General features: G+C 40.5%; 1 protein-coding gene across 1 annotated transcript; it reads right to left on the bottom strand.

The window, feature by feature from the left end:
- Positions 1-86: 86 nt before the first annotated feature.
- On the bottom strand, positions 87-14714 carry igfbp7 (insulin-like growth factor binding protein 7). The gene is made up of 5 exons (XM_039012123.1): positions 14251-14714; positions 10502-10611; positions 7832-7939; positions 2987-3113; positions 87-2247 (listed from the first exon to the last, which is right to left on the bottom strand). The coding sequence occupies exons 1-5, from the start codon at positions 14666-14668 to the stop codon at positions 2225-2227; spliced, it is 786 nt and encodes a 261-aa protein (XP_038868051.1). The 5' UTR covers positions 14669-14714; the 3' UTR covers positions 87-2224.
- Between the last annotated feature and the right edge of the window lie 104 nt (positions 14715-14818).

The following is a 14818-nucleotide window of genomic DNA, read 5'->3' on the forward strand; positions in this document are numbered from 1 at the left end:
ACTGATGTTATATTTCTTTCATAGTGTCACACATGAAAATGTTCTGTGCAGAAGTCTTGATCATGTAATATCAAAATAACCACAAGTAAATTTTTGTATTTTATTAGTGATGTACAGCACCTGTCACATAGTAATAACATCTAGTGTTAGTAAACCATACACCAACGTGAATACAGCAAATTCATACATACAGCTTAAGTCTGGAAAAACTAGAAACATTTGGGAAAAGCAATGTCCGCTGGCCTCTTCATTGGAGTTGCAGACTTTTAGCACCGAAAGTGGATCTCTACATTCCATCATAAATCCTCCTTTTTCTACGCCATTTCATGCTTGTCGGTTGCTCAATATGCCCTACAGTACATCCCCAGACATCTGCCACTGTTTGGATTGGTAGCTAAACCCGTAGTATGCGAGTACTGGGATTATATGAATGCAAGAGTGTTCTGAGTTTGGTTTTCCTTCCTCTTATTCCTGATCACTCACTCCACACAATGGCTTTTGCAAAGGCATGTCTTTATGGCTTGTCAAGCACCATGTCAAGGGAAATAATGATTTGTGTACTTTTCAGGAGGTCCAAAAAATAACCTTGGTACATTAGAAAAATAATATATATATTTTTTTTAATGTAAGATTTATTCAAATTCATATGTTTTTTCACATTACAATTTTAGTAAGGGTAATTATTTTAATGCCGGGTGTCTATGTTTCTGCCTTGCCCACAGGGCCGAACTACTGCATTTGTGGCCACCGGCCTCCATTTTTGGGGGGTAATCCGTTAACTTCCTGCATTTCAAATTTTGCCATTGTGCAGATTTTTTGTTGTTGTAGTTTTCGAGTGCTATTCTGCACATTTTGTCATGAAGCTAAGAGAACATGTTGCGGTTTTAAAGCTAAATTCCTGCAATTCTACACTTTTTGCCAAGGGGAAGGTATTTTCTTTGCTGTTTTATAGCTCATCTCATGCTTTTATTCACATGTTGCCATGAGGCTGAGAAATGTTGCAGTTTTAAAGCTAATTTCATGCAATTCTACACATTTTGCTATCATATGCTAATAAAAAACAATAGGTCAGGGGGCACACACCTGTTAATCTGTCCCTGCTTGGCCAACTAGTGATGGTCTTGCAATGTATTCTTTTTGCTAGAATTAAATGGAATAATTCACAAAAACAGTAAACTACATCAAAAAAAGATGGTGTAAGAGTGAAGCATGCACATGCAATTGTGTGTGTGTGCACATACACAGTGTACAAAACAGTAGGAACACCTGCTCGTCCTATGACACACTGACCAGGTGAAAGCTATGATCACTTGTTAAATCCACATCAATCAGTGTTAATGAAGGGGAGGAGACCAGTTAAAGAAGGATTTTTAAGCCTTGAGACTTGGATTGTGTATGTGTGCCATTCAGAAGGTGAATGGGCAAGACAAAAGATTTAAGTGCCTTTGAACGGGGTATGGTAGTAGGTGCCAGGCGCACTAGTTTGAGTGCGTCAAGAACAGCAATGCCGCTGGGTTTGTCACGCTCAACAGTTTCCCGTGTGTATCAAGAATGGTCCATCACCCAAAGGACATGCAGCAAATTTGACACAACTGTGGGAAGCGTTGGAGTCAATGTGGGCCAGCATCCCTGTGGAAGGCTTTTGACACCTCGTAGAGGCCATGCCCCAACAAATTGAATCTGTTCTGAGGGCAAAAGGGGATACAACTCAACATTAGGAAGGTGTTCTTAATGTTTTGTACACTGTGTACTTATTGATGAATGACTTGTGTGTGATGTCAGTGACAATAAATGTGTGTGAGAGGCCTAGATGACTCTTGTGGATGACTGTCTACAATACAGTGTACTGAATATCACTGAAAACTGTGACTTGTTACAGGTCCTGTGTGGCTCAGTTGATAGAGCATGGTGCTTGTAATTCCATGGTTGTGGGTTTGATTCCGATGGGGGACCGGTATGATTATTATTTTTTTTTAAATGTATGCGCTCACTACTGAAAGTTGCTCTGGATAAGAGTGTCTGCTAAATGACAAAAATATTTAACAAATATTTAACAAACGGCAACGTTCTCAAATATAAATGTGATGGATCTCTGGGATGCTAATGGTTGCTGTTGGTCCTCTTTCTTAGTCATTGTACAGGTCTACTGGTGGGATGGTCGGGGCTTCTCCCTCTCCTGATCCTTCCAGGAGTCGCCACTGAGGCTCTACTGTGCTGAGACGCCTTACAGCTCATCATCCTTGGCCACTGGGAGGGAGACACACAGACAAGAGCACAATGACACATTGGGTAAGTGGATTTCTAGGGTAATGGTCCTTAGCTGGTCCTATTTATGACCAATGATAGGGGAGACCTATGTCTTATATGTGAATCTGGGGGAGACCTGAATACTTTGATCGGTTTCCATCAGATTTGTATCACATATCTAGCCCCGGTTCCTTTTTTAGATCACTGGTAATGAAGAGGTGCTTAGATCTTGCAGGACGGAGAGCGTCCCTTGTTTTGAATAGTGTCCATCATCACAGATCACCAGGGTTGGAAGAACACCTAAAAGTAGAGCTTTCCTTTTGATATGAACGCCGTTCTCACTCAAACATCCAAGTTCTTTCCCCTGGAGTGCAGATGTATAGGCAGTGCAGTGAGTGCATCTGTCAACGCTCGCACCAAGTTACACACCCAGTAACACGCGCTGCCTTGTCGAAGGCAACCATCAAGCCCTGTCAAGAGAGCAGCCAGGTGATGTGGATCAAGCTAAGTATGCACTCCTAAACATGTCAGGACAGAATGGGAACCACGGGCTAGCGGGCTTGAATTCCAAACAAGTCACACATACTGTACATACACACCCTTTGATTTTCCCTTTGAATACCTACATTTTCCCTTTGTATGTGGTAAATATCCCCCTTTGCCATATTGTGTGGGTCTATAGATTTAACATGAAACAGAGTAGAAATAGCAGTGAAATAGAAAAGGATGCGCTGGGTACCTTTCTTGACAGGGATGTCATCGATGGACTCCACCACGTGAATGGTGCCCACCGCTGAGGCCTCTCCCTTGGCGTTGACAGCGTGGCACTCATACGAGCCCGCCTCTTCCTTGGTGAGCGGCGAGATCTGAAAAGCATGGTGGTGGCGGTTATCGCCTTATCTGATTTTATCAGAACACGCAAGGCGACACAAACACAGCCTCAACTCTTCCTCCCAGCCAAGCTCGGCTCATTTCGACAGAGCAAGGGTGCCATTTCAATTGGAAAAAAGCGTTCTGGATTGTTTTACGGCTGTCTGACTGCTGTCCAGTGCTGGCTTGCACCTGTGTAGGTCTTTAGATACTTCTCACAAGTACAAACATATCATGGAAGATGGCCAATGAGTAGAAATTTTGAAATTCTATGAAGAAATTGAACGAATGTGATGTTTGACAGCAGGGGAGCAGAATACTGAGAGAGAAAGAGGGAGGGAGAGGGATAGATAGATCTAACCACTGAACAGGGCCCACCAATGTTTTTTGTTGATTTACTCAGACATGGAGGAAGGAGTTGCATGTGTATTAAACTCTCTGTTATGTAGAGGATCTGAACAAAACCAGTCAATGATTAGCATTCATGGATAACTTTGGAATGTGCCTCAAGTAATATTATTCATAAATAAAGTAATAGAATGTCAGGTATCTAATACATAACTCTTCCATCCTATGCTGAATTTATACCTTTACTACCTCTGTGTGTGGGCCTTGAGGTATTTGACTGATTTGTTTCTGTGGGACAACCCACAAGTCTGTATGATAGCTAAAATCCTTTGTACTAACAGTGTTTCAAGTCAAGGTCTGATTTCACTATTACTGAAACAGGACCCAGGTGGTAAATACAAAGAACCAGTCCATCTAAAAAACTGGAGACCCCTTACACTGCAGTGTTGTGATGCCAAAATCTTAGCAAAATGCATAGAATTTAAACGGTATTTTGTCAGATATTATTCATCCTAATCAGACAGTTTTTTTTTTACATGGATGATACATTGGAGATAATATAAGACATGTACTGGAAAGACTATAGAACACTATGAAAAATCTGGTAAACCAGGCCTGGTATTCATAGCTGGCCTTGAAAAGGCCTTTGATAAAGTACGACTGAAATGTATATATACATGCCTGGACTATTTTAATTTTGGAGAATCTCTTATACAATGGCTTAAAGTTATGTTTACTAACCCCAGGTGTAAAATGGTAAATAATGGCTACTTCTCAAAAAGTATTAAATTGTCAAGAGGAGTAAAACAAGGTTGTCCACTATCGGCATATCTATTTATTATGGCCATCGAAATGTTAGCTATTAAAATCAGATCCAACAATAATATCAACGGGCTAGAAATCCAGGGCTTAAAAATAAATGTGTCACTGTATGCTGACATTTCCTGTTTTCTTTTAACCCTCCTGTTTTGTTTGTTTCATGTTAATTAATTTTGTTTTCCCGGTCCAAAATTACCGCCCCATTATAGCTGTTTATAAATCCATAATATTACATATAATCACCTAATGTTGTGTTAGATCTTTTTATCAACTTCAGTTTTGAACTTCTATTTGCTATTTATGGCCTGTTATTTATGGCCTTTTTGAGTAAAAAAAGCATAATGTATGGATTATTTTTACTATAACAAATACTCAGATGAAACATATTGTGTATTTATCACAGACTACTTTGTGTCAAAGTTTAACAAGGACATTTGTTTTGAAACCATTTCAAATGTTTAAATTGTGGCAGGATTTTATGTCATCAACCTGGTGTATCTCGTATCCGATAACATTTTCATTTGACAGCCGACCCCTCCTCTCAGTTGGGGATGAAGATCAGGATAAATTCCCATTCTTTGACAGGAATGTAACTACAACCTCAGCAGGGCCCTCTTCCTCATCACTGGATTGTTCCACATCGGTTGTCTCTTGGTCTGGATCATATTCTGTGTTGTCTTCAACTTCTGACACTTCCTCCTCTAATGCATCTTCACTGTCAGTTTCCTGGCCTCTCTCCTCCTCATGATTAAGAGCCTCACATTCAGTATATCATTTAGTCATTGCGCTGCCACAGAATGAATTGTGAGCAAGGCCTCAAAAAAGCTTTATATACCAGAGCTGCGAGAAAAGTTCTATATATTATTGAAACAATGTTGCGATTGTTTGTGAGAATGCCAACAGGTGTGGTTCCTGTGGGGGAAAAATTATATTGGGGAAAAGTTCCTGTGGGTGTTGTCATGGAAGCCAAGTAGGGGAGTGAGGTGTGTGTGCTCAAACACACATGCATCTGGGGGTCTGGGAGAGGAAGTGTCCATCTGATGAATGGGTATGTGGCTTAACTCAATTTTATACACTAGTTGTAGTCTCACCCATTAATTTCTAATGACCGGTCATTTTTGACCGGGAACACAAGTGTACAAGAGTTAAATAAAACACCCAAAATTTTAAGAAAATCATCAAAATGTATTTTGTGTGTTCAGATGCCCTGTGTGTGACAATCAGATTGAATGAACTACAGTCGTGGCCAAACGTTTTGAGAATGACACAAATATTAATTTTCACAAAGTCTTGCATATACTCCAGAATGTTATGAAGAGTGATCAGATGAATTGCAATTAATTGCAAAGTCCCTCTTTGCCATGCAAATGAACTGAATCCCCCAAAAACATTTCCACTGCATTTCAGCCCTGCCACAAAAGGACCAGCTGGCATCATGTCAGTGATTCTCTCGTTAACACAGGTGTGAGTGTGGCTGGAGATCACTCTGTCATGCTGATTGAGTTCGAATAACAGACTGGAAGCTTCAAAATGAGGGTGGTGCTTGGAATCATTGTTCTTCCTCTGTCAACCATGGTTACCTGCAAGGAAACACGTGCCGTCATCATTGCTTTGCACAAAAAGGGCTTCACAGGCAAGGATATTGCTGCCAGTAAGATTGCACCTAAATAAACCATTTATTGGATCATCAAGAACTTCAAGGAAAGCGGTTCAATTGTTGTGAAGAAGGCTTCAGGGCGCCCAAGAAAGTTAAAGTTGATTCAGCTGCAGGATCGGAGCACCACCAGTACAGAGCTTGCTCAGGTATGGCAGCAGGTAGGTGTGAGTGCATCTGCACGCACAGTGAGGCGAAGACTTTTAGAGGATGGCCTGGTGTCAAGAAGGGCAGCAAAGAAGACACTTCTCTCCAGGAAAAACATCAGGGACAGACTGATATTCTGCAAAAGGTACAGGGATTGGACTGCTGAGGACTTTGGTCAAGTCATTTTCTCTGATGAATCCCCTTTCTGATTGTTTAGGGCATCCGTAAAAAAAGCTTGTCCGGAGAAGACAAGGTGAGCGCTACCATCAGTCCTGTGTCATGCCAACAGTAAAGCATCCCGAGACCATTCATGTGTGGGGTTGCTTCTCAGCCAAGGGAGTGGGCTCACTCACAATTTTGCCTAAGAACACAGCCATGAATAAAGAATGGTACCAACACATCCTCCGAGAGCAACTTCTCAAAACCATCCAGGAACAGTTAGAACAGTCTATTTCTGGAAAGATCACCTTGATTAATTATTTAGTCATATCCCAGTTTACCTATATAGTTATGACCCTACCTACACCCAACGACTTGTTTTTAAAAATGATATGAGCAATAAATATTCCACTTTATTTGGAACCGCAAGCCAGACAAAATTAAATGGGAAAATGAAATAATCTCCAAAATATCACTATTTTTAAAACAAACAATAGACATCTGGTTGCAATTTCAGTTTAATCCACCAGGAAAGTCAGAACAAATATTATGGTTAAACTCAAATATACTAACTGATTATTTTTTTAATTTTTTTTAACAGTACGATCTTTGTAAATTATATCATAAATATGACTGGTTGAGTTATGTCACACATGCAGTTAACAAAAAGAGCAGACATTTACTATATATCTAAAATTGCAGCATTACCGTAAAAATGGAGGAGGCAAGTGGAAAGGGGAGAAGGTAAGGAACTTGTCTGTTGGCCCTTTATTAAAGACCAAAATTGGCTAAAGAAAATTGTGATAAATGAAGTATACCATTGTAATTTAAGGACCAACACATTTACAGCTGCGCCATACAGGTTGCAAAATAGTTGGAAGGATATTTTTGATGTATGGCACATGGTTTTTGAACTGATATACAAAACGACACCAGATTCAGAATAAATTAGAGTTTTTCAATTTAAATTATTATACAAAATTCTTGCAACCAATAGAATATATATATATGGGGGATACAACCATCCCAGCTCTGCAGATTTTGCTGCGAAGAGACAGAATCATTAGATCATAGCTCGTTTTTGGTCGCAGGTTCAGAAATGGCTGAAAGATTGCAACATTTACTTGGAAATAGCACTGCTGGGTGATTTTGAAAAGTCAATTGATCAATATAATAATACTCTTAGCAAAGGTGTTTATCTTTCATTTACAATCTGTAGAAACTATGAGAGGGGTTGAGGGTAGCTGAAGGCTGGGACTAATGTAAAATATACTGTCTGTGAAATGTATTTAGTATGGATAAGCTGGCTGGCAGTGGAAGCCTTGTATTGTTTTCCATTAGTTTACTCCAATTAGGGGAGGCGTGGCAGGGTTACAAAAAAAAAATATATATATATATATATATATACTTTTTTTGTATATATACAGTATATATGGGGGATTGGAAATTATGCAGATAATTACTCTGATAGAAACCACTATCTAACTGCAATGTTAAAGCTGATCTACCCCCTAAAAAATACAATAAAAACATTACAAAAAGTAGTGTGTGTGTTAATGTGTGTGTGGGGGGGCTGGTTGGACTCACCAAGACCCAGCCGGTGACCTCATGTTTCTCAGGTCCTCCACGGGTCTGAATGGCCAGGTTGTCTCTGTCTCCTGGAAGCAGCTCCATTCTCTGTTTTCCGCTGGTGACCTGGGAAAACAACCATTAACTTAATAACTAACTAATCGAATCAACCCATTAAAAGCATGCTGTGTGTGTGCAGCTGTGAAACTGAAAACATTCTACGCTTCAGCACAAGAGACAACTGGCTAAATCAAATGTTATTTCATGTAATCTAGGATCACATTCTCTTTATATGACCTAAGCTCAGACACCGACATCTACAGCTATAAAAACACATGATATAAGCAAAGAAAATAAAGGCTCACCTGGGAAATCAGTGGGACATAAAGAAAGAGACAACAGAGACATAAGAAAGTATTGAAACAGAAAGATGGATGTAACACATATAGAGTTGCAAAGGGAGGGTATATTAATTGAAACTTTCAAAGTTTACCAGTAAACTACCAGAATTTAGGTATCTTTCAAGGATTTTATGTAATCTATCACAAGACATCTAGTGGCCCTTTTGGATACTTCAGATTATCACAGGTGTCTGTAATTATCTCTGGCCCTCGGTGTGGCCTAATCACATGTCAAATATCTGAAATAATTAAATAAGATTTTAAAATAAAAGAATACAGTGACAGCTGTAAAACATGATCCTAAATATAAACCATCAAGTTAGTGAATACCATTGGTGTTTTAATGAGGGTTTCAGCATGAAATATCCTTTATATTTATTTGTAATGGCGGCGGATGAATGGCACGACAATGGGTCTCAGGATCTTGTCACGTTATATCTGTGCATTCAAATTGCCATCGATAAAATGTAATTGTGTTCATTGTCCATAGCTTATGCCTGCCCATACCATAACCCCACTGCCACCATGGGGCACTCTGTTCACAATGTTGACATCAGCAAATCACTCGCCCACACAAGGCCATACATGCCATCTGCCCGGTACATTTGAAACCGGGAATTGTTCGTGAAGAACACATTTCTCCAGCGTGCCAGTGGCCATCGAAGGTGAGCATTTGCCCACTGAAGTTGGTTACGACGCCGAACTGTAGACAGGTCAAGACCCTGGTGAGGACCACAAGCACACAGATGAGCTTCCCTGAGATGGTTTCTGACATTTTGTGCAGAAATTCATAGATTGTGCAAACCCACAGTTTCATCAGCTGTCTGGGTGACTGGTCTCAGAAGATCCCGCAGGTGAAGAAGCCGGATTGTGGAGGTCCTGGGCTGGCGTGGGTACACTTGGTCTGCGGTTGTGAGGCCAGTTGGACGTACTGCAAAATTCTCTAAAACGACGTTGGAGGTGGCTTATGGTAGAGAAATTAACATTACATTTTCTGGCAACAGCTCTGGTGGACATTCCTGCAGTCACCATGTCAATTGCACGCTCCCTCCAAATTTGAGACATCTGTGGCATTGTGTTGTGTAACAAAACTGCACATTTAAGAGAGGCCTTTTATTGTCCACAGCACAAGGTGCACCTGTGTAATGATCATGCCGTTAAATCAGCTTCTTGATATGCCACACCTGTCAGGTGGTTGGATTATCTTGGCAAAGGAGAAATGCTTGCTAACAGGGCTGTATACAAATTTGTGCACAACATTTGAGAGAAATAAGCTTTTTGTGCATATAGGACATGTACGGGATATTTTATTTCAGTTTCTGAAACATGAGACTAATACTTTACATGTTGCGTTTTATATTTTTTGTTCAGTGTAAATGGGTCAGATTTAACAGGTCAAGGCAAATTTCAGATCTAAGGGCACAGTTCGAACAAAGCAACATTCTGTTTAGCTGAGAGAGTGGTAGTTTGGGCTAATCGACTCAATAAAACAATGCTTACAACATCAAAACTTATATAAATGTAATCTCTTTCTCTCTCAGTGCAGGGATACCTGTTTTGGCCCATCTTGATTAAATATGTGGTCTCTTGCTCTATTTTGAGAGTAAGCAAACAGTAGGTTAACTTCCTTGTCTGTCCAGGAATGATGAGTTGTGTTCTCCACATTGACTTCTTGCATCCTGGCTTTCCGTGGCCCTGTTTGTCTCCCCTCCCTTACCCTTTTCTTACATATTTTCTCAACCTCATTCTGAATTATCCTCATTAACTTTAGTATTTTTAGTGTCTCTTTAGTCTCTGTGAAACCAATGGGAATTTCATGCTTCTTTACTTTGTTTCCCATGAAGAATGTTAAGAATGTTAGCCGCTGACCGTGGGTATGAGTAAAGCCTTGACTGTAAAGATCAGATAATATTTAAGGATTTCCCCTCAAACCTCTCATGTCCTGTGCTATTGTGTCAGTGTGTGGTTAACAATAGCATGCTTCATATCCTCTATTTTCACATCTCTTTCATCCATTGTGTCCTCAAATGCAGAGCCCAAATCAACAATCAGTGGAAGGGGACGTATGAATAACTTGACATAGGAAAATACATTAACGACCTACCGTATGTACAGTTCTTTGGACCATCATACGAAACTACATATGGGAGTGTTTCTAAAACAAAAGATACCCATATAGAAAGACTTTTCTCAAAGCATGGAGCGATTTTTGAATTTTTTTCTACCACACCTGAGAAAAGTGTGGATTCAAAAGTACTAGAGACCTCACAATTGAACCTTCTGGTACCTTCTTCCAGGTGATCACGGGGGTGGGGATTCCAATGGCCTCACAGCTCAGATACACCTGGGAGCCTGTGACATTGTAGACCTCACCAGGGGCCGTCACAATGACAGGTGCTGTGGAGGAGAAGAAAAAATAGAAAAAAGTGAGACGATTGAGTGGATTTATCATCTCCTTCAAATCAACCTGTAATGCTTATCTTTTAACTTGGGCGGAATCAGAGATAGCTTTGCTGTAATCCACTGGGACTAGCTGGTACAGGTCGTAAATTGTCAAAGCAGCAATATCCGAACTGAGAGATGTTCTGATTGATATGTGATACATGTATTATATAAATGAACAGATAGCATCTCCAGTCCCTTTAGCCATCCAGAAAGGAATGAATGTGCCTTTTTTTAGGTTAGTACAGTAAGTGAAGGAGTTGATGTAACATGGACCACATAAAGGAGTTAGAATGAATTCTGTTTACTTAGGAATTTAGTGAAATATTAAGCATACTTTCTCCCTTTAGTTTTCTCATGCCAGTCAGAATTAGTTAAAAAGTAACTCTGGTTTTGCAATACGAACACTGAACATTACTGTCCTTGCCTTTCAAACATTGGGACAGGTTTTATGCGGATTTGCACAAATATTATTTAATCTGATAAACAAAACTTCTAGAAATGTGCTTGGCTCAAACAGAATTTTCTGTTTTTATGGATCAAGAAAATGTGTGCATTTACAGTTGAAGTTGGAAGTTTATATACACCTTAGCCAAATACATTTAAACTCAGTTTTTCACAATTCCTGACATTTAATCCTAGTAAAGATTCCCTGTTTTAGGTCAGTTAGGATCACTACTTTATTTTAAGAATGTGAAATGTCAGAATAATAGTAGAGAGAATGATTTATTTCAGCTTTTATTTCTTTCATCACATTCCCAGTGGGTCAGAATTTACATACACTCAATTAGTATTTGGTAGCATTGCCTTTAAAATGGTTTAACTTGGGTCAAACGTTTCAGGTAGCCTTCCACAAGCTTCCCACAATACAAGGGTGAATTTTGGCACATTCCTCCTGACAGAGCTGGTATAACTGAGTCAGGTTTGTAGGCCTCCTTGCTCGCACACACTTTTTCAGTTCTGCCCACACATTTTCTATGGGATTGAGGTCAGGGCTTTGTGATGGCCACTCCAATACCATAAGCCATTTTGCCACAACTTTGGAAGTATGCTTGGGGTCATTGTCCATTTGGAAGACCCATTTGCGACCAAGCTTTAACTTCCTGACTGATGTCTTGAGATGTTGCTTCAATATATCCACATAATTTTCTTTCCTCATGATGCCATCTATTTTGTGAAGTGCACCAGTCCCTCCTGCAGCAAAGCACCACCACAACATGATGCTGCAACCCCCGTGCTTCACGGTTGGGATGGTGTTCTTTGGCTTGCAAGCCTCCCCCTTTTTCCTCCAAACATAACGATAGTCATTATGGCCAAACAGTTCTATTTTTGTTTCATCAGACCAGAGGACATTTATCCAAAATGTCATTTCTCCAACATTTCTCCAAAAAGTACGATCTTTGTCCCCATGTGCAGTTGCAAACCGTAGTCTGGCTTTTTTATGGCGGCTTTAGAGCAGTGGCTTCTTCCTTGCTGAGCGGCCTTTCAGGTTATGTCAATATAGGACTTGTTTTACTGTGGATATAGATATTTTTGTACCTGTTTCCTCCAGCATCTTCACAAGGTCCTTTGCTGTGGTTCTGGGATTGATTTGCACTTTTCGCACCAAAGTACGTTCATCTCTAGGAGACAGAACGCATCTCCTTCCTGAGCGGTATGACGGCTGCGTGGTCCCATGGTGTTTATACTTTCGTACTATTGTTTGTACAGATGAACGTGGTACCTTCAGGCGTTTGGAAATTGCTCCCAAGGATGAACCAGACTTGTGGAGGTTTACACATTTTTTCAGTGATTTATTTTCATTTTCCCATGATGTCAAGCAAAGAGGCACTGAGTTTGAAGGTAGGCCTTGAAATATATCCACAGGTACACCTCCAATTGACTCAAATGATGTCACTTAGCCTATCAGAAGCTTCTAAAGCCATGACATCATTTTCTGGAATTTTCCAAGTTGTTTAAAGGCACAGTCAACTTAGTGTATGTGAACTTCTGACCCACTGGAATTGTGATACAGTGAAATAATCTGTCTGCAAACAATTGTTGGAAAAATGTATTTGTGTCATGCACAAAGTAGATGTCCTAACCGACTTGCCAAAACTATAGTTTGTAAACAAGAAATTTGTGGAGTGGTTGAAAAACTAGTTTTAATGACTCCAACATAAGTGTATGTAAACTTCGACTTCAACTGTACATAACTTCACACTTCTGGCACATAATACTTTGTATGTGTGGCACAAGTGTGGACAGAAATGTAGCTTTACTGAAATCTTATTTTAGTTATGAAGACTAGGCTTTGGATGACAGGGGTTGCAAAGTGAAGGCCTCCTTAGAATAATGTTATGATGACACATGCCTATGGAAGATTGAATATTGTTGTCTTCTCAATACTCCAACCCAAGGAATGGATATGATCATGACTATAATAAATAAGCAGGGTCTCATATACTGTAGGTAGAGGCCCCTGTTATTTTGAGTTCCGGTGAAATTTACTGCTACCAGTTAAGTATGGTCAACAAAATCCTGAAATAGGCCTAGCTAATAGACCCTGAGAAAACAAGAACAACATGGAGTGGAGAGAGGAATGGTGGCCTTGAACTTGCACCTAACGTAGTGCTATCTTTGACCTCTCTGCGAGCCTTAAGGGCTGTTGGATATGGGCAAATTAGTCTGGGGCTTTCCGCGTGTGGTATGACTTTTTTTCTGCCAGGCAGCGTTTTTTTTTTCACGTCCCGAACCCTTTCGCCTGCCTAATCCAGAACCAGCATGCAGTTATAATTAATCATGTAAAGGTTCACTGAACTAAACACTGAAGCCAACGGGCTTTGCTGTAAACCAACAGCGCCTGTCTGTGTGTATGTAGGCGAGGCGCTGCTGTTTGATTGACGGCCATTCTCCTTTACAAAATGTAAAATCCCTCCCTAGGAGGGTGGAATTTCAGACATGTCTGTTCAGGGCTGTGGAGGGTGCCACCCCAGAGTTCAGACAATGGCTTTCAGCCTATTCAGTGGCTGTCTTTAGTTAACTCTGGTTATTTTGCAAGGGTTATAGAGGTAGAGGATGATGTTAACCTTGTCCACACCCAGTGGACAGTGCCACAGATTTTCCATATTTCTCAGCCAGTTCTTCTATCCAGTAACTAGAGACCACTCATGTCTCTGCATGGGTCCCAAGACAAATCAGTGCATTGTGGCAGTGATGTACAATAACAATGTAAGTTGATGGTGCATCGGACAATAGTCAAATCAATATAATTCAGAATCAGTTCATGCAAGGCAAACATTGACAAATGAGATACCAGCAGTGATTAATACATTAACATAATTTACAGTAAGTTAATGGTTAATTAGCCTACTCAAGAAATCTTAACGTTTTTTATTATAACTAAATTACTGAGAAAGGAGAAACATGAGTCAATATGAAAGTGAACCATCACACCAAAATGTAATATTTTAGGCACCTTGGTGAACTATTGGCTATCAGGCTAGAATGTATTTGAGCGAGATTCGAATTATTTTAGTGCAATACACAAAATATTAGTGTTTCCAAATAGACAGAATTCAATTTCCACTATAATAGAAGTCTCCCCATTCTCACCTGTTGCACATTTTCCTTTATTCATGACTTTTATTTCAGGCTTCTCCTCGCTCACCGCTTTCAGGCTGGCAACTTTCAAGTCGCAGCCAGTTTTATAGGTCACTCCATCGGAGCCACACACTTCGTATTTGGTCTTGCAGGCGCAAACTCCGAGCTTTGTCTTCTTGTCGCTCTTAACGCACTCCAGTCCAGAGGCGCAACGCTTGGCTGTGGTTCCGCGCCCCCTGCATGGCTCCCCCTCTCCAGCCGCGCAAAGTGAACAACAACCGCAGGAGTCGAAAATCGTGCCAGACTTGCAGCCCACCTCTGGAAGAGGGTCGCACAGACTGGGTTCACAAGCGCCACAACTGCGCGGCACTCGGTCCGCAAATGCGGACGCAAGTGACAACGATAAAACCACAGCGAAAAACACTAACATGTTGCTTGCTGAGTTTACAGTTGCGTTTCTGTATGTGTTGAGACTCCTACAGTGATCAGCGATTTTGTTGTAGATCAACCACGCCCCTAAACTCCATTTTTGATTTCCATGTCTCCATCGAAGTTAAGGTCTAAGTCCCCATTATACATT

This window comes from Salvelinus namaycush, chromosome 17 (genome assembly GCF_016432855.1).
Source record: "Salvelinus namaycush isolate Seneca chromosome 17, SaNama_1.0, whole genome shotgun sequence".
Lineage (NCBI taxonomy): Eukaryota > Metazoa > Chordata > Actinopteri > Salmoniformes > Salmonidae > Salvelinus > Salvelinus namaycush.

Coding starts and splice junctions, on each gene's coding strand:
- igfbp7 (XM_039012123.1), bottom strand. CDS start 14,668: ATGTTAGTGTTTTTCGCTGTGGTTTTATCGTTGTCACTTGCGTCCGCA. Junction 10,612..14,250: donor TAAAGGAAAATGTGCAACAG/GTGAGAATGGGG, acceptor TCTCCTCCACAG/CACCTGTCATTGTGACGGCC. Junction 3,114..7,831: donor AGGTCACCGGCTGGGTCTTG/GTGAGTCCAACC, acceptor CATGCTTTTCAG/ATCTCGCCGCTCACCAAGGA.